Source organism: Ahaetulla prasina, chromosome 2 (assembly GCF_028640845.1).
Source record: "Ahaetulla prasina isolate Xishuangbanna chromosome 2, ASM2864084v1, whole genome shotgun sequence".
In the NCBI taxonomy this organism is placed as follows: domain Eukaryota; kingdom Metazoa; phylum Chordata; class Lepidosauria; order Squamata; family Colubridae; genus Ahaetulla; species Ahaetulla prasina.
The window spans coordinates 189,873,305-189,891,918 of NC_080540.1; the positions used below are offsets into that span (position 1 = coordinate 189,873,305).

At 38.8% G+C, this 18,614-nt stretch overlaps 1 protein-coding gene and 1 long non-coding RNA gene across 2 annotated transcripts in view; one reads left to right on the top strand and one right to left on the bottom strand.

The window, feature by feature from the left end:
• The window catches only part of HGD (homogentisate 1,2-dioxygenase), a 28,606-nt gene extending 10,481 nt beyond the window's left edge, over positions 1 to 18,125 (bottom strand). Inside the window, exons 1-9 of the mRNA XM_058171217.1 lie at positions 17,985 to 18,125; positions 13,313 to 13,384; positions 12,270 to 12,358; positions 9,379 to 9,484; positions 8,207 to 8,266; positions 7,354 to 7,445; positions 3,947 to 3,981; positions 3,308 to 3,387; positions 1,882 to 1,981 (exon numbers count right to left, since the gene is read on the bottom strand). Of these exons, the coding sequence (XP_058027200.1) occupies positions 1,882 to 1,981; positions 3,308 to 3,387; positions 3,947 to 3,981; positions 7,354 to 7,445; positions 8,207 to 8,266; positions 9,379 to 9,484; positions 12,270 to 12,358; positions 13,313 to 13,384; positions 17,985 to 18,020 (670 nt within the window). The 5' untranslated portion in view covers positions 18,021 to 18,125. The remainder of the gene's footprint in view (positions 1 to 1,881; positions 1,982 to 3,307; positions 3,388 to 3,946; positions 3,982 to 7,353; positions 7,446 to 8,206; positions 8,267 to 9,378; positions 9,485 to 12,269; positions 12,359 to 13,312; positions 13,385 to 17,984) is intronic.
• On the top strand, positions 996 to 4,831 carry LOC131192242 (uncharacterized). The gene is made up of 3 exons (XR_009153676.1): positions 996 to 1,098; positions 2,887 to 3,100; positions 4,117 to 4,831. It is a non-coding gene; the product is annotated as an uncharacterized LOC131192242 (long non-coding RNA).
• Positions 18,126 to 18,614: the final 489 nt, after the last annotated feature.

Genomic DNA, 18,614 nt, shown 5'->3' on the forward strand with positions numbered 1-18,614 from the left:
GGGGTAGGTGGGTGGGTGGGGCCAGCCAGTGGTGAGATTTGCCAGTTCACCAAACTGTGCAGAATCGTAACAACCGGTACGTCTGACCCGGTCTGAATTGGCAGCAGTCGGTTGTTTCAACCTTTTTATTTTATTGCCCTCTCTCTTAGAGAGGTGAAAAATAGTATAGAGTAAAAGTGTGGTTGGTTGCAATAAAGAGAAATCAATTGGAAGAAACTTGAAAATGAATTATGAGAAATTGCAACAATGTTGGCACACTCAGAAGAAACTGAAAGAACTATAAACATGCATATTTTGAATCAGTGCATAATATCATCATGTACATCTGTCTTCCCCCAAAGCTATTTAAATTGCTATTCTCAAAATTCCCAACAAACAGCAAAAGTATTACACTTACGTTACAACTAGTACCAGTGGTTGTTTTCTCAATGCCTTTATTAGCGCTATGAAGGACAGAGATACTCATCCATTTCTTTGCACTAGGTTTAATACCCTCCATACCAGGGGTGAAATCTAATTTTTTCCCCCACTGGTTCTGTGGGTGTGGCTTAATTGGTGGGCATGGCTTGGTGGTCAGATGGCTGGGTGGGCGTGGCCAATAACAATAAACAATAAAAATAATAAACAAAGTATACAAAACTATAAGAGGTACCAAAAACCAACTTTCACACTTTACACACACACAACACAACACAACACAACTGACCCACACACAATGTAAAAGCAGCTGCACTTCACCTAGAATGGCCCCTGCAACAAGCAGGAACCTCACACTTTCACACTTTACACACACATACCACAACTGACTCACACACACACAAAATGCCACATACAGCTTTGTGAGATTTTGTGTGTTTGTGTAGTTAGAGTGAAACACTACAGAAACACACCAAATTTCAGAAAGCTGCACAAATATTTTATTATTTTTATTTATTTTTTTAGATCAGGGGGTCTCCAACTTTAGTAGCTTTAGGTTTGTGGACTTCAAATCCCAGAGTTCCTCATTCAGCAAAGCAGGAAGTCAAAGCAGGCTGTAATCAGTAGCTGAAGTAAGCATGGCGTTGCCAGCCCAAAAGGAGCAGTATGCAGTAATTATAGGTAAGTGAGGAGGGGGAATTGGCTGGGCATGGGTGGGGGCTCTTGTAAGTGGGGGCTGTTAAAAAGTTATTTTAAAATCCTGCTAGGATCAGGAAACTTCTCTGGGATCGGCAGAGGAAAAAAAGTTTTAAAGTCAGCTCCTCTGACGATCTCAGCTGAAGTTCCCTCATAGCAGCCCAGAACTTCTTAAAATAATTGTTTTAACATGTAGAAAACATGTTTTTTAAGGTTCTGATGATGAGGAACTCAGCTGGGATGGCCAGAGGAGCCTTTAAAAGCCCCCCTCCCTTTTCCCTTTTTCCCCCCTTCGGCTGAAGAGGTTTTTTTTAAAAAACTTTTAAAGTGTTCTGATGATCCCTGCTCAGCCACGCGATCATCAGAGGTTTTGGATTTTTTTAACTTTTAAAGGCATGTTTCGGCTGAAGAAAAACTTTAAAAGTAAAAAAAAAAAAAACCTCTGCTGATGGTGCGGCTCAGCAGAGGCAGGGCGGGCGGGGCCAGGGATTTTTGCTACCGGTCCTCCGAACTAGCAGCTGCCATCGCTACCTAATCAGGAGAGCCGGTGCGAACCAGGAGCATTTCACCCCTGCTCCATACTTTGGGGCAGAACTTTACATTTTTTTTTTGCTGTCATGAATCATTTGTCACCCAGTTCCACATGTCTTATAGATAAAAACATAAATGCATGTTAGGAGTGTTAAATAAATGTATATTACTAGACAGTCCTAATAAAAAAATGATATAATTATTTTTGGAAGCAGAAATAGTATTAAATATATTTACCAATAGGTCCTAGATCAGGTAATTCAAAATGTACACCATATATTTCTAGGATATAGCCTCGAGTTTCTCCAAATACTTCCACATTAAAACGCATTCCTTTCTAAGGTGGAGACAAAATACGAATGTAACTATTAGGACTAATTATTATTGTTCCAAATAAAAATACACTATCAGAGAATATATCAAATTCCAACTTATCTCCATTAAGTTCTTCCTGAAAATACAGCAGTTTGCATTGCATTAAAGTTCCAAAAAATTCTATTAAAGGTAGCCTTGAGATAAAGCTATCTTTGTTTATCAGGTGGTGGAGGTATCTTTACAAAAGCATCTGAATTTCTGTTGCAAAAACGTGTAGCTATTTATTTATTTTGTTTCTATGTTACCATTCCTGGAGGCTGTCATAAAATAGTAACTCCCAAACCCCAAGAGCAAAGGTATAATAATGACAAATGATAAAATCAAGAAAGATAAAAACTAGATGATACAAACATCATTTATCCTATCCTCCAGGGCAATTTTCCTAAAATCCCAGAGGAATGAAGGATACCATCTCTCTGCCAGGAGGGAATTCCAAAGTGAGGTGGTATCAACTGAAAATGCACTTTCCTTTTTGGAAGCCTTCCAATTTCAAAACTCACATTTCTTTTATTTTTCTCCTAATAAAATGGTTTTGAGATGATAACTTCTGAACACTTACACTTAGTGCTCTCCCCTGAAAATTTTCCAGTTCCACTGTTTATACAAAAAATATTTATCTTAATTTAACAAATGTACTAATTTTTGAGCTGATTGTGAATAACTGTAAGCCACCTGAAGTAGGAACAAAGACTCCAATATGAAGAGGTTCCCCTCAAAGCAGGCAGACACTTTGTCCAAACTTAGATTCAGCTGTAGGATATAAGTGTTTTGAAAAAGCAAGAAGATATTTGAACCTACGTTATGCTTAGAGTTCTGGTAAAAGAAGCAAAGTCTTGACAGACACATGGAATTTATTTTTCTTCCTAGTACCGTGATCGTGAACCTATGGTACACATGCCACAGGTGGCACACGGAGCCATTTCTGTGGGCGCATGAGCCATTGCCGTAGATCAGCTCCACCATGCATGCCTGCCAGCCAGCTGATTTTTGGGTGTCTGCCACACATGCAGGAGATGCCCGCACATGCCCATGCCACCCCGCCCCTCCCAGGAGTCTCCATGCGGCCTGTTTTGGATGCCAGGTAAGTACAGGGCTCATGAGGAGGCTCTGGGAGGGTGAAAAACGGGCCTATCGGAAGTCTGGAAATTTTTAAAAGTTACACATGGGTATACAATCACATCTTTTTACAAAAAGCATAACACGGATACACATCAGTGTTCATCTGTCCGTTTCACTCAGGAGGTATGAGGTGAAGAGTGAAGACTAGGCATATGGCTCTAGTTCTTACCTGAATGACACAGACCTCATTCGGCTCCACTAGCAGCTTGCCAAACTCTGTAGTGATGAGCAGTTTGCCTTGCTGTGGTACTGGATAAAGAAAGTGCAAGCACAGAACTCTATTTGTTTACCCCAGATAATATTTTGATACAAAAAATGTCATTATAGTAAGTAGCATTAAAATGGGAGAAAAGCTGGACTTGGAGTATCAAGAACTTTTATCTGATGCCTATAGAATTTTTTTATTCCAAACTGTTTAAAATAATATATTTGATATTTGGGTTTCCTTTTTTCAAGTCAGACTGATTTTCCCTTTTGTATCTCTGATTGCTTGGTTACTAATAAACTTTCTATGAAATTGCTATGAAATAGGATGATTTTCTAAGCTCCTGATAAACTTACCAGTTTGAATGTCAGAGGATATCCTCTCATGAATTATAATATATAAAAAATATTGGAAGAATATGCAGTATTTACAGGATCTTGTTCTAGGATGCCTGTCTTTGCAAAACTTTATTTTATTTGATCAGTATGTCATCTGACTGTGTAATGAAGATTCTTCATATTCTTTCATTAGCCCAATTAACATTCCAGTTTGTAAAAGAAATAAAGAGTATACAAACTTTCAGAGTAATAGTTTGCAGCTCACCAATCAGAAAGTCTCCATCGGAATTACAAAAACATCTATATTGAAAAAAAATATAGTGATTACAGAGTGATTACAGAGTTTGAGGGAATATATTATGAACTCTAGATTCTAAAATCATAATCTGAAGAAAGTTCCAATCTGTTGTGACTCGTCCTCCCTCCTCTCCTCAGCTGGCCCCTCCCGTCTTTAACCGGGCCTTTTATCAGATTCCGAGTCTGATAATGAAGATGAACAGCCTGTCATGACTCCAGCCCCTGGCCCTGGCCCCATGCTCAGAGAGGATTCAAGGAGTGAAAGGAGAAGCCCAATAAACCTCACTCATACAGCGTGTGTTCATTTGGCTCAACCTTCAGATCAAGAAGCCAGCCAGGTGGTGGAATTACCTGGGCCTACTCCCTCTGACCCCTCCCTTTCCCAGACGCTGACAGCAGATCCAGCTGAAGACAATTCAGAGTGGGTGGACCCTTGCTTCCGGAGATCTGAGAGGTGACACCAGCAGAAGGAAGGGTGGGGCAGGCCTGGATAAATGCTGAGTCATGGAGCCACACCCCACAGCCTATATAAAGGACCTGCTTTTGGCATTCCAACCTTGAGTCAAGCAAAGTCTTATCTAGTTACTTATCTAGAACTATCTAGACCCGTTCCAGTCCGGTTTCCGACCCGGATATAGCACGGAGACAGCTTTGGTCGCGTTGGTGGATGATCTCTGGAGGGCCAGAGACAGGGGTTATTCCTCTGCTCTGGTCCTATTAGACCTCTCAGCGGCTTTCGATACCATCGACCATGGTATCCTGCTGCACCGGTTGGAGGGATTGGGAGTGGGAGGCACCGTTTATCGGTGGTTCTCCTCCTATCTCTCCGACCGGTCGCAGACGGTGTTGACAGGGGGGCAGAGGTCGACCGCGAGACACCTCACTTGTGGGGTGCCGCGAGTCGATTCTCTCACCCTCCTGTTCAACATCTATATGAAGCCGCTGGGTGAGATCATCAGTGGCTTTGGGGTGAGATATCAACTGTCGCTGATGATACTCAGCTGTACTTTTCACCCCGGCCACCCCAACGAAGCTGTCAAGTGCTGTCCCGGTGTTTGGAGGCCGTCGGGTCTGGATGGGGAGGAACAGGCTCAAGCTCAATCCCTCCAAGGCGGAGTGGCTGTGGATGCGGCACCCGATACAGTCAGCTGCAGCCGCAGCTGACTGTTGAAGCAGTTATTGGCCCCAAAGGAGGGAGTGCGCAGCTTGGGTGTTCTCCTGGATGCACGGCTGTCGTTTGAAGATCATTTGGCGGCCGTCTCCAGGAGAGCCTTCCACCAGGTTCGCCTGGTGCGCCAGTTGCGCCCCTTCCTTGATCGGGATGCCCTATGCACAGTCACTCACGCTCTGGTTACCTCCTGCCTGGATTATTGCAATGCTCTCTACATGGGGCTCCCCTTGAGATGCACTCGGAGGCTTCAGTTGGTCCAGAATGCAGCTGCGCGGGTGATAGAGGGAGTCACGCGTAGCTCACATGTGACACCTCTCCTGCGCAGACTGCACTGGCTTCCTGTTGCCTTTCGGGTGCATTTCAAGGTCTTGGTAACCACCTTTAAAGCGCTCCATGGCTTGGGACCTGGGTACTTACGGGACCGCCTTCTGTTACCTCATGCCTCCCACCGACCCGTACGCTCGCACAGAGAGGGCCTTCTCAGGGTGCCGTCCGCCAGACAATGTCGGCTGGCGGCCCCCAGAGGAAGATCCTTCTCTGTGGGGGCCCCCACTCTTTGGAACGAACTCCCCTGGTTTCGTCAAATTCTGACCTTGGACTTTTCGCATGAACTGAAAACATATTTGTTTGTTCGTGCGGGGCTTTCTTAAATTGTTTAATTTTAAATTTTAAATTTTCTCTCTGGTTTTAATTGGGGTTTTTAGATTCTTAATTCTTAATTATTTCGGCCATACTGTATAATAAGTTTTTTAATTGTATTTTAACTGTATATTGTTCTTTTTTATCCTGGCTGTACACCGCCCTGAGTCCTTCGGGAGAAGGGCGGTTTATAAATCCAATAAATAATAATAATAATAATAATAGTTTGCTGATATCGGACCCTATCGCTGAAGTCACAACTTGGACTCCTGCCTGCCCTGATAAACCTCGAAGGAACTTGGCAAGCTGCAGAGGCTTCGTTGCCAAGTTTGTTACGGACTTCCTTGACTCGTTTGTCAGAGTGGGGGTGGGACACGACACAACCTTGTCCGGAGAGGAATTATACCTGCCAGCTCTTCATTCCATTCTAGTTGTTGACAGAACTGTTTTCAGTCTGCCATTTCTTCCCTGGAAGGTCGATGAAACTCAATTTTCAAACAAATTTTTACGAAAATCCCATGCTAATGTGTGCCTTTCATTCTTCTGCTACATGTTGTTTGGGGTTCACATATAGGTGCCAATCCTAGATTTCTGAATTACTTTTTACCGCATATCAGTAACTTCCCATCTAAAGTTAAAAAGATCTCATGTAACCTTTAAGGAGGAGGTTAAAAGGAAGAACTGTATCCATTAATCAGACAACAAGATTTGGTAAATTGGGAATCCCCCAGTATTGGGTTTCATTTACCTTCACTAGAGGTTTGGAAGTGTGAGTGCATGCACAGCACTTCTGCACATGCACAGAACCTTCTCCGCATGCGCAGAGCATTCGTGATGACATCCAGGCAGGTGGGCGAAGCCTCCCGCTGCCGCTACCAGTTTGCCCGAACTGGGGCAAACCAGTAGAAACCCATCACTGAATTCCCCCCTTCTTGTGTAAATATTAATCCTCCTTAGCAGACCAGTTTCCTGGTTCTATTGCTAGAGAATATGCTTTTCTTCTTACAAAGTGAAATTCCAATATTTCCAGCAAGTCAATTGGTTGTTCTAGTAATGCACAGATTTCTAAAAATTCTCTTGTCAAAAAGATTGCTATGTCTTGTTTCAGACCCACTGAGAGAATAATATTCTTGTACATTTCCTTCTGCCTATTGTCACTTTTACTTTTTTGCTATATTTACTTGAAAAGAAGGTGATTTTCTGAAATAACCAGCCCAAATCTGAGATCAATAAAATGTTCTGCTTAACTTTTGGGGGTGGGGAGGTGTATGAGGCTAAATCTAAATTTAGGGTCTTCTTCTAAGCAGACAAGGCTTGAATCAAGGTTCATCAAAGTTGTAATGAAATTTGCAATATTTGATAAAGAATCAAGCTGGAACCCATCTGCCCCATTGTGTGACATAAACCTTTTAATTATGCACAATATATAGATGAGGAAAGAAAGGAAAAGTTCCTTAATAGTAGTCAAATCTCAATGAATAGTCAGAGCATCTGGGCTATCTCCATATATCCACACTTTTAGAAATTTAGACAGAATCCATGAGATATTCTGACTGCATACAGACCTGTTAATCATGGAGTTGTTACATATGAAAATGTGAATTGCCAGCCCATTCCCTGACTTTGGTTCACCAGCACCGCACAAAGTATGTAGTCCCTATGAAAAAAAATTAATTATAAGAAAATACAGGTATAATCATTAGAATCCCTTTTACTTCCTTTGGTTACCATCATAATGCATGGCAGAACTAAAAATTCAAAACTTAATATAGTTTAATGAGCTGTCTGTTGAGGAGAAGTTTAACTACGGGGCACTGGTGTTTGAGCAGTTCTGCTTTTCTAAAACTACAGGATATGGATACTTCTGGATTTAAGAGTCAAGATTTTAGCATGCTGTTTCAGAAGAATTGAGAAATTCTTTAACACAAGGTTTAATTGCCATGAGTATCCTGGGTTCTAGATTACATAGACGTCTATTGGAAGACTTTGACCTGACCTTGTAAAAAGTTGAACAGCAAAAATAAGCTGACAAAATGTTCATAGTTGAAAAGGTACAAGGTGAAATTGATGTGAAGAATATTACGAAAGTTAATTATAAAGGAGAGCATTAAATAATGAAACATCAATTTATTTAGTACTTTTTGTACAGGTATATTCAAAAGAGTTATCTGCCATTGTATTAGGAATTGGAAGTCTGTAAAAGTTGTTATTTTACAGTAATTAGCAAATGGTCGCTACACAAAACTTTTATAAAATGAAGGCTACATGTAGTTTAATGTGTACGCATGCAAGAATTAAGATTGGAAGTAAGTCTACCATGATCTCAAATACCTTCTTTTCAAACTGAAAACTCCATTCTTACTCATATCAGAAAGATTAAGTGAAAAATGCTTTTAATGCTTCTATATGGTTACTTACAGTTACAAAGTCCAGCTTTTTTTGAAAGATTGTAGGGATCTCAAATGGCTTCCATCTCAGCTGAAAGAAAGATAAACATCATTCTAAAATAATTGATGCCATCTGAATTATTTTATACTACAATAAACATACTTCTTATACAAAATAGGAGTTTTCAGATAACTGATGTTACAGGGAAGAGATTGTGGGTTTAGTCTCCATACAGCCTGGGGAAGGGCAAGAATCAGTAGGTGAATGCTTTGCAGAGCAAGATAAATTCCTGAGTGTAAAAGCTATGAAGTAACAGAACAGATTGTCCCCTAGAATCATGGATGTTCCATCACTGTTGGGTTTTTTTAAAAAAAAGATTTGTCTGGAATGGTTTGAGAATTACTTCCCTGCGTAGGAGGTAAGATTTGAAGACTTCTGAGGTTACTTTGAACCCTATTGTTCTATATTACTTGATATCTCAGTTCCAGTTTTTAGGATGAGGAACCACTAATGCTCACTCTTTGAGTAGGAGTTTTGAAACAGCTGTAACCAGCAGATTTAATTTTCAGCCATCACCTTAATCTGATTATCAGATTTATTATTAATTTATTGACCACCCAACTTCAGTGGACCTTGGCAAATTTATGATGGTATCTTGACAAGTACTTTCTTGAAATCAAAATAAATATGTTAAGAAATTTAGCAGAGCAAATCTCTCAAAGCAAGAGATAAATTTAAACTCTCAGGACTTGTTCTAACTAATCCATGATGATTTATTGGCAAACTGTTTACTGATTGAGTTCTCTTTCCCAAAACTTTCCCAGGTATTTATGTTTGACAGCTTGATAAGCAATTCCTCAGTCCATTTGTTCTGCACACTTTAATACAGGGCTAATGTTTGATGAGATTCATTCAAAGCAGATCACAGAAGTGGAAGGATTTGTTTTGGGAGATTTTAGTTTATGCAGTATATGGAAAAACACTTAAATAAAAACTTGTAAAAAACTGAACCAGAGGTGGTTCTTAAAGCACAAGTGATTCCAAACTGAACTAGATAAGGAAAATGGCACTCAAGTGGAAAATGGCACTCAAAAAAATATGAGAACAGCAGCCAAGCTAGCTCTGGCTTGGGAATTATAAAAGTGAACAACAGTAACATTCTGGAGCCAATATACAGAAGATTCCTAACTAGATATGATTACCTGGTTGGGTTCAGGTTCAGTTTCATTCCAGTTGTGTGTCAGATGACCCTGATCAATAGACTGGAAGGGCTTATGGCAAGCAGAAGGCAGAATTCTATATAGCCAGCTAGGGAGAAAATAAATGCAGAGAAAAGAGGAAAATGTGATTATCCAAGTAATGATAATATTCAGTACTTTGTTGATCTCTGAAATAAGCTACAACTTTCTCTAGAAAATCTAGAAAATGCACCTTCCAGATAATTATATTAGAGCAGTAGGGGAGGAAAAACCCCTTAAACATATAAATCTGCCTTCCACTGTGGAGTCAACCTTGGTCCCTTAGCTCTCTCTTGCCTCCTATGCTTTACATTGAACTCTGGGAACTTAGCAGCAGTAGCATGGTATCCCCAAGAGGCAGGGGCAATCCATATCCAGTACACTTGAAGCGGGGGCTAGTTAATGTACAATGATGGCCAAATGAACAATTGCTTATGGCCTTGACTTGAAGAGTAAAGGGAAAGTCCTAGGAAATTGGACTTAGAGTTTCCCTTTCATTGGCAGGAATTCAGGATTGGTGCAAATACTCTGATGGTGGACAATGGAGAAGTACAGATAGTTCTGGTTTCTAGAGATTGTGCCTCCTAGCTTTAAGATCTATGCCAGGGGTGTCAAACTCGGAGGCTGCAGGCCGAATGTGTCATGTGCTGGCCATACCCACCTCTGTTTTAGTGAAGGGGGGAAAAGTTGCCATACATCACGTGTCGTTGCAAGTTTGACACCCTTGATCTATGCCATCAATCCAAATCTTACTTGGCAATTTAATGGAAATGAATCTAATACATGAATATAATCCATGTACATTTAATATGAATTCTGTTGTCTATAGATGGCAACCAGTGCCTTGAATGATATTCAGAAATAGCAATGGTGCAAAATGGCAATATGGAGACTGACAAGAAGCATATTGTTATTGTCACAGCTGCATTTTGGACCAGCTGAAGTTTCTTGGTGATGTTCAAAGGCTGCTTTATGTATTGCAAATTGATGTAATCTAAACCAGATGTTTAAGTCTTTTATTACTTTCTCTGTAACACTCCTAAATCATGAATAGCTTTAAGACTGCTGTAATCAGTTCTTTCATAATTGTTCAGTCTCCCTCCCCAATACTGGACTGTGTGCACGTTCTGCTAGTTGAACATTTACTGTATATGTAGGGAAGAAATGGATGAACTGCAGCACAGTCATCCTTTCTAGAAAGAAAGCTTTGCTGATTTTGTCAAAAAGTGTTACTAAGGCTATTTTGAGCTTGCAGTTTTTTAAAGAAGCCTTTCTACTGCCCCCTGCTGGTCAGAATATATATTGCAGAGGGTGACAACATTTTGGTGTCCAGAGCTGCAGATGACCAGAGCCTGTAAGATACATACCGGTACTTGATGCTACTTCCTGCCAGAAGAAGATAATATTGCAACATTAAAATGTTGTTCCAAAAGATTTTGTCAGGGTTCCGACCAGTGCCCTAATGCAATTAAGAGTCTCAAGCCATCTGGCAATAAAAATCCAGTCTTTTATTAGGAGCACCATGTCAGCATTACTAGTAAAGCCAACTCTGACTTCACCCACTTCACGCCTTGCCTCTGACCCTGTTTCCCCCTCCCCCCAAAGTGTGTCACCCGGTCACATTCCCTAACGAGGTAATTTTGCAGGCTGTAGAAGTTACTCCCTCCAGGCATTGCTGGTATCCTCAGAGATGGCCTTGACTTGTTCAGCCAGAATGCAACTTGTTATGACTGAGGAGTAAATTCCTTGGTGCAGCTGTGCGGCACGATTTCCCATCCCCCTGCCTATGGCAACTTGGAAGCACGTCAGGGAAGCTTCACGAACTGACAGGCTTTTTATTATTAGGGATACATAACAATTTAAATTTGAAACATTTTGAGGGTCAAGTGCCACATTTTGTCATTCTGAAAATATGTTTGAAACACCCTCACTCGCAATTCAAAATTAAACATCCCTTACAGAAAAGTTGGAACAGTTTATTTCAAATTTAAAATGGAGTGTTCTGAGCTAAAATATTTCAAATTTGAAAAGTTTGGGTTTTTATTTTGAATGATGCACCATAATTTATTACTTTTAATAAATAATATGTCTCATATTTGCATGGGTAAATAAAGAATACTACCAGCCACCATTTTGGAGAATTGGGTTTTCCTGGATGGGAGTCAGAATTTAATATAAAAGTAGCACAAAGTTACTGCCAGACTCCAGGTATCTAAAGGTACCCAAGAATTCAGTGTAATTGTTGAGATGGATTTTGAACTAAAGAATTTGGTCTAAAGATGTGGTAAGCTTCTTTGGCTTTTCTTTTTTTCACATTTTTTACATCTTTTTTTGGACAAAGCTAGAGCCATTGAAGCTAGCCTTGAACACACATGAACACACATCAGTTGTGTCAACTGATTTCAGCATTCAGTGTCATACAAATAAGATATTATCTTTCAACAGGAAACATGTATTTTCTTGTACACACCAACTTTTTCCCACTTAGTGGGAATTCATAGAAGGGAAAAGGCACACAGTGCTATTCTCAGATGTAAAGGTTCAGTTGTTATGCCATGTTGAGAAAAAAGGACGTATGAGAAAACCCTTTGCCTCAGCCCACACATCCTTCTTATTGTAGATGTTGATTTGGCATGAGAGGGAGTGACTGGCTCAAGGCCACCCCATTAGCTTCTATGCCTAACAAAAGACCAGACCCTGGGTCTCCATACTTCTAGTCCAGTACCTTAATGGCTTACATTTTGTTCTGATGGCTAAGCCTATCACTAATATAGGCACACATAAGCCAAAGTGCCTTTCTCTCTGAAAGAATATTTCAGTGGATTCTATGGTATTTCTTCTAAATTCACACATACCTTCTCCTATTGGAGGATCGTGGACAGGTAAAAGCTGAACCTGAGAGCTGTTCAGCATACAGACCATATGGGCAGACCTGAGGATTATTCTAAATAAATAGAAATAATTAATTAGAATTTTTCTTTAATATGCAGATTACATAAAAATTATACTTCTCCTGGATTCAACTGAGAGTGATGACATATTTATGTCATATTTTGATAGATTCCACAAGAACATTTTGCATCTTCGTCCATAAGATTCTTCTGAATTTCCAGTACAGACCAATAGATTCTGCAAACCTATTCAAGTATACAACTGGAAAAATGCAGGTTCTATTCGGAGGTTTATGAACAAGGATAATGAGCCAATCTGGCTCCAGCTGAACATAACCCAATTTTGTTTCAGTTGTAAATAATAAATATAACTTTAGCTGTGTTATTGACAGTCATGCTTTTGGAGAGTATCTTTGAACTTAGAGATGAAAAATGACTGGCAGAAGTTAACTATACTCAGGACAAGAGTAGCTACCTTAAAAGTTTGCTTTACAACAAGAAGTGAAAGGTTTGAATTTGGACTAAGGACTGAGTTATCTGGAAGAGGCAAATGACTTCACAGGTTGAACTTGAAGGAAGTTCCTCCTGCTGGGCAAAATCATGGAAACAACTTCAAGCACAAAGAAGTCAGTAGAAAGTTTCTTCACCTTCTCAAGCAAGCTTGTCTAGGTAAGATGAGCTCCCTGGTAAAGGCAATGTAGGGATTGAAAATGCTGTTCTCATCTCCAGGTAACTTTCCTTTTATAGAATTACTTTGTTAGAAACAAAAGAGGTAATCCCATTTTTAAAATTGATGACTCACTGTGTTTCACACAAAATCCATTTTCAAACAGAAATACATTATTCTAGTTATGCTGGCACTTGTGAGGGTCTCCCCTTTGTTTGCCTATCCCCCACATGTAGTTTTATTCATAGAGTGACGTCTCTTAGAGCTTGCCTTCTCAAAAGGCCAGGCTGAACAATTCTCTGGTCTTTTGGGCAAATCCATTTCCCAACATTTTAAATACCTGTCCTTCTGGTAAAGCTCCAGGGCAGCGTGGATCTTCAGAGCTGAATTCATTACCAAATCCTGACATGTACTGCAAAACAAAAGGACACTTTATGCAAAGAAGCATTTCCTACCTTGTTGAAAAATTATAGTTTTGCTTTTTCGGATTTATCATTAGATGGACATGTCAGCTTCAGTTACAAATTGGATTCTAGATTTCTGAATTTAATTTCTCTTGTGGTCATTTGATCTGTGCTGGAGGAAATGGAAACTATGTCCCTTATCCTAATACCATGGTGTTGGTTTTAATGGAGTAACGTCATTCTCTTAAGCCCTACCTTGATGCCACATGGCTTGCAGGACAAGTGGATATTTGGAGCTGGTCTCCACTCTGATTTTTAATCATCTACATTATATTCATGGGTTAATTATTCCGACTCTGGTTTTTTTATTACTGAACTACCTCTAGAGTTAAAAGTGATACAGGCTGTTGTCTATTTCTTAAGAAAGAATTATATTTCTAGAAAACATTTTAATGCCACATGAGAGAGGAATCTAGCCATCCTAGAATCTGATAATGAAATGACTGCAGTCAAGAAGTCTGTGTGTTGCAATTTTTTTTTTGTTTAATTTACATTTATATCCCGCCCTTCTCCGAAGACTCAGGGCGGCTTACAGTTTTCATTCCTATTGTCTTCTGTTTTATTGAGTCTACAGAGTTGAATAGCTTCTTCATTACAACTGATAAAGAGAAGGTTGGCTAATTTTCAGGTTTTAAAAATCTAATTGCAAAATAACTTTCAGGCCACCTAAATACTTTGAAGAGGAAAATTTAAAACTGGGAAGAAGCTTCCAACTTGTGGCACAGCAAAGTTGGCAATGGCATCTACTCCCTCATTGTCAGGCGTAAAAAAACAGGACCATACATGAAGGTTCAGTTTAACTGATTTATTACTAAGGCCTGCTACCTGATATGCCACAGAGCGTGGGAGGATCTAATGCTAAAATTACTAAGGCCTATACACAGGAATCTTCTCAACTAATGGTTAACAACTGGTTAGAGCTAGATAAGATCAACAGCAATGGGGGAAGGGTTTGGACTTATTTCGTTTGTGGCTAAGTAATGACCCTTAATTGATCCCTCTTTTTACCCTTCCTCCTGGCTCTGCCAATCCTTCTCCTATATTCATCCACTACTGAAACATCTTATCTTAAAGAAATGAAGAAAAACCTGACTGTACTATTTAGATTAATATCCTTTTGGCCTATCCATCCTGTATTGAACCTCCCAGTCTTCTCTCCCAGCTACTACAACTTTGACTACTGCCAAAGTCCCACCATACTCTGTCTACTTAATCTGAGGTCTGCTAAACTGAAGTCTGTTAAATGAAATTGTTTGCCGTGATTCAGAGTAAACTGATTTAAACAAATTGCTGGTGGAAATTAGTAAGATTTGGCTAGACATGCCTCATTTTAGCTGAGTATTGTACTGTGAGTTCTGGTCCTGCCTTAGGTGCAATGCCAGCTGGGTCACCTTGAGCCAGTCACTTTCTCCCAACCCTGGGAAGAATGCAATGGCAAACCACTTCTGAAAAACCTTATTAAGAAAATTGCAGGAACTTGCCCAGGCAATCTCCAAGAATCACAATTGAATGGAACAACAAAAAATAGTATGAATATAATATAGTATATTTTATTTATTTTTATTTATTTATTTATTTATTTGTCGTAACAATATATACAAGCATTACATAAAGGATTATAAAATATATAAACATATATATGAGGAGAAACAAGGTAATATAAACATATATATATATATAGGGGAAGAAACAATAGGACAGGAACGGTAGGCACGTTTGTGCTCTTATGCACGCCCCTTAAGAGTCCTCTTAGGAATGTGGTGAGGTCAACCGTGGATAGATTTTGAGTAAAGCTTTTGGGGTTATGAGAAGAGACCACAGAGTCAGGTAATGCATTCCAAGCATATATAATTCTGTTATAGAAATCGTGTTTTCTGCAATCTAAACTGGAGCGGTTGACATTGAGTTTAAATCTGTTGGTAGCTCTTGTGTTATTGTTATTGAAACTGAAGAAGTCATTGACAGGAAGGATATTACAACGGATAATTTTATGAGCTAAACCCAGGTCCTGTCGAAGGCGACGAAGTTCCAAATTTTCTAGACCTAGGATATCAAGTCTGGTGGAATAAGGTATTTTATTGGTTTCAGAGGAGTGGAGAGCTCTTCTCATAAAATACCTTTGGACACGCTCAACTGTATTGATATCAGATATATGGTATGGGTTCCAGACAGGCGAGCAGTAATCAAGAATTGGCCTAGCAAATGTTTTATATGCTCTGGTCAGTAACGTGGTGTTTTTTGAAAAGAAGCTACGTAGAATTAAGTTAACAACTCTTAGAGCCTTTTTTGCTATATAGATACAGTGGCCTTTGGCACTTAGATCGTTAGATATAAAAGGTCTTTGACAGGGTGGGGGTCATCTGTGAGGTAATGTCCATCAGGCATGTACTTTGTGATTGGGTTTTCTTCCAATATGCAAGACTGAGCATTTACTGGTTGAGATTTGTAGTTGCCAAATTTTAGACCAAGTAGTTAGATGATCAAGGTCCTTTTGAATTGTGGATGTATTGTCAGTGGTGTTGAAAAGTTTGACATCGTCAGCAAAGAGAACACAGTTACTTGAGATATGATCACAAAGATCATTTATGTATATTATAAAGAGAGTTGGTCCAAGAACACTACCTTGAGGAACACCACTCTTGACAGGAACAGGATTTGATAGAGCATTACCAATTTTAACTACTTGTTGTCTGTTTGACAGAAAAGCAGATATCCAGTTGTGTAAGGGTCCTGAAATGCCATAGGATTTTAATTTTAGGAGAATATTGTAGTCCTGAAATGTATTTTGGGAACTTAATTCACTATTTTGAAATTTGGGAAAATATTTCTCTTGTTTTTCAGTCAAAGGTTTTCAGTTGTCTCTTGATTCAAGCTTTTATCATAAAGAACTTTAATAAGTTGGAATGTGATTAATTAATTTGTCTAAAATGAGTTTTCCCCTGCTAATATTACCTTCAAAACAGGATTGCATTCAATACACTCTATCTATCTATCTATCTATCTATCTATCTATCTATCTATCTATCTATCTATCTATCTATCATCTTCTATCCATTCATTCTATTTCTATAGCTGCCCAACTTAATCAAACTGAGCAGATTGCAATGGTACATGAACTTTATGGGAATTTGAACCTCAAAAACAGTTAAGGCACTTTTTTCATTGGACAGCCTCAGTGGAATGTGAAATGCATGTCTTAGCATAATTAATAGCATTAGCTGCTCATTTTCATAATACAGATAGCTGCCAAAAATGTACAGCCTGGCAACGCCCTCACTTAAAAAATTGTTTGATATGTAGATGTGGCCAGAGGCCTTAAAGGATTTAATATGTTCTCCCCACAATAACCCAATATTGATTTTTTTTTAAAAAAAGTTCCTCCAACACATGTCCAAGATTATAAGAAGGCTTTAAATAAAAAACTATGATATCTTGATTCATAAAAATCAATGGAAGGGCATTTTTATTGCTTCTATAGCAGTAAAATTTTAATTTCAGAAAACTAGTGAAAAATGAAAGAAATGACACCTAATAGATATCAACAGTATTCTTACCGATTAAAAGGATAGAAAGCAGCTTTACAGAGGGGCTTCAAATTAGGATTTTTCAAGTGAAATGTCAGGTAGGTTGAACCTGGTTAGACTGATGGATCGCCAGTTCTAGAACCCTTTCAGAAACAATTAAAAAGCCACTCTTCCAGCTCCACTGATAAAATATATTAATTGTGTGCAATTAATACATTTAGTTTGCTTGATGAGCTAGCTGAGAAATAACCTTTTAACAATTTGTTAAAACATGAATTTTATGGAATGGTCAGAATATATTTCTTCCCTGCCTTAATGAATCATTTATCTCAGCTCTGTATAACTGATGAAATTTAACCTTCTAGATAGTTTTCTAAGAGATAATGGAATGAAGTTCTTATTCAAAATCCATTTTGTTGCATCAGACCCTCTTGGTGAAATAGATTGGTTTGATTCATTTGGAAATTATTATACAAAGCTGTTTTGGATTATCCCCACTATTAAGAAACTTATAAAAGCATGACACTGAGTAATGCTTGTTAAATATTTTTCTCATGTGTTTAACACATTCTATATAATTTTAAAATAGCTCTTTATAAAGGGAAGAGTGTTTCCCAGCATTTTCTAGATTTAGATCTAGTTTAAACATGTTAAAAATCTAACTGTACAATAGTTAGATCTGCTACAATCTAAATTTGAAAAGGAATTGGAAAGAATGAAAATTTAAAAATACAGCTTTAAGTGAATAGGGCAAAAACTCCTTACTTCAAGTAAATGACCCCATGGACATCAGCAATCAAAGCTCCAGCAAACATCTGGGGCTGGTTTCTGTCTGGTCACAGAAAGCATTTGTATCTGCAGCAAGGATTCCCTATTAAAAAGTGTTTTCACCAGTTCATCTCAGAAACAATGAAAGCATTCTAGAATTTTACTCTGTTCAGAAGTATGTTAATGAATGGGAATGAAGAAATTCTAAAATCTTTTAATCAAAGCAACAGGATACAGATTTTCACTGCTAACTTACCTTTAACTCTCTTGTTTCTTCCATGTTTCTTATCATTCCTGAGGATTTTGCAAAAACTGTGTTTGGTCAAATGACTGCCAAAATGGTCTCCAAAATTATTTTCTTTTAGCAACAACTGGAGAAAGTTAAAATAGCACGATGGCAACCAAGCTATTCTGCAAGTGAGAAAGTCCAAGAGAGATTTCAAACTATTTACTCAGTTGAGCCTGGGTTTAATGAGAAACAGGCTTCTCTTCTGAAACCAGTGGAAGGATCTCTGCAAATCAACAACCAGGAAAAAGGGGGAGGAAAAAGCTGACTCGTTTTTTAATTTTATTTCAAACAATGTCAGCAATGGAACCCAGACATGAGTAAGAAAAACAGCATTCCTATTCCTAAACCTTCAAAACTACACTAAGAAGCAAAGAATATCTAAGTGGTGCAGTCTTATTGCTATTCATTCCCACTCCACAGGAAAATGAAACTAAAGAAATTCTGTGTTTTTCCTTTATATTACATACATTTGTCGCTAAGGCATTTGTCTAGGTTGTGGGGGAGAGTGGAACTGGAAAGACATTAAAGCCTCCTTTATTTGTAAAAGGCTTGCCAGTGAGGCTAAAATCAAGGAAGCAGAGTAGAAAAAACCTAGCA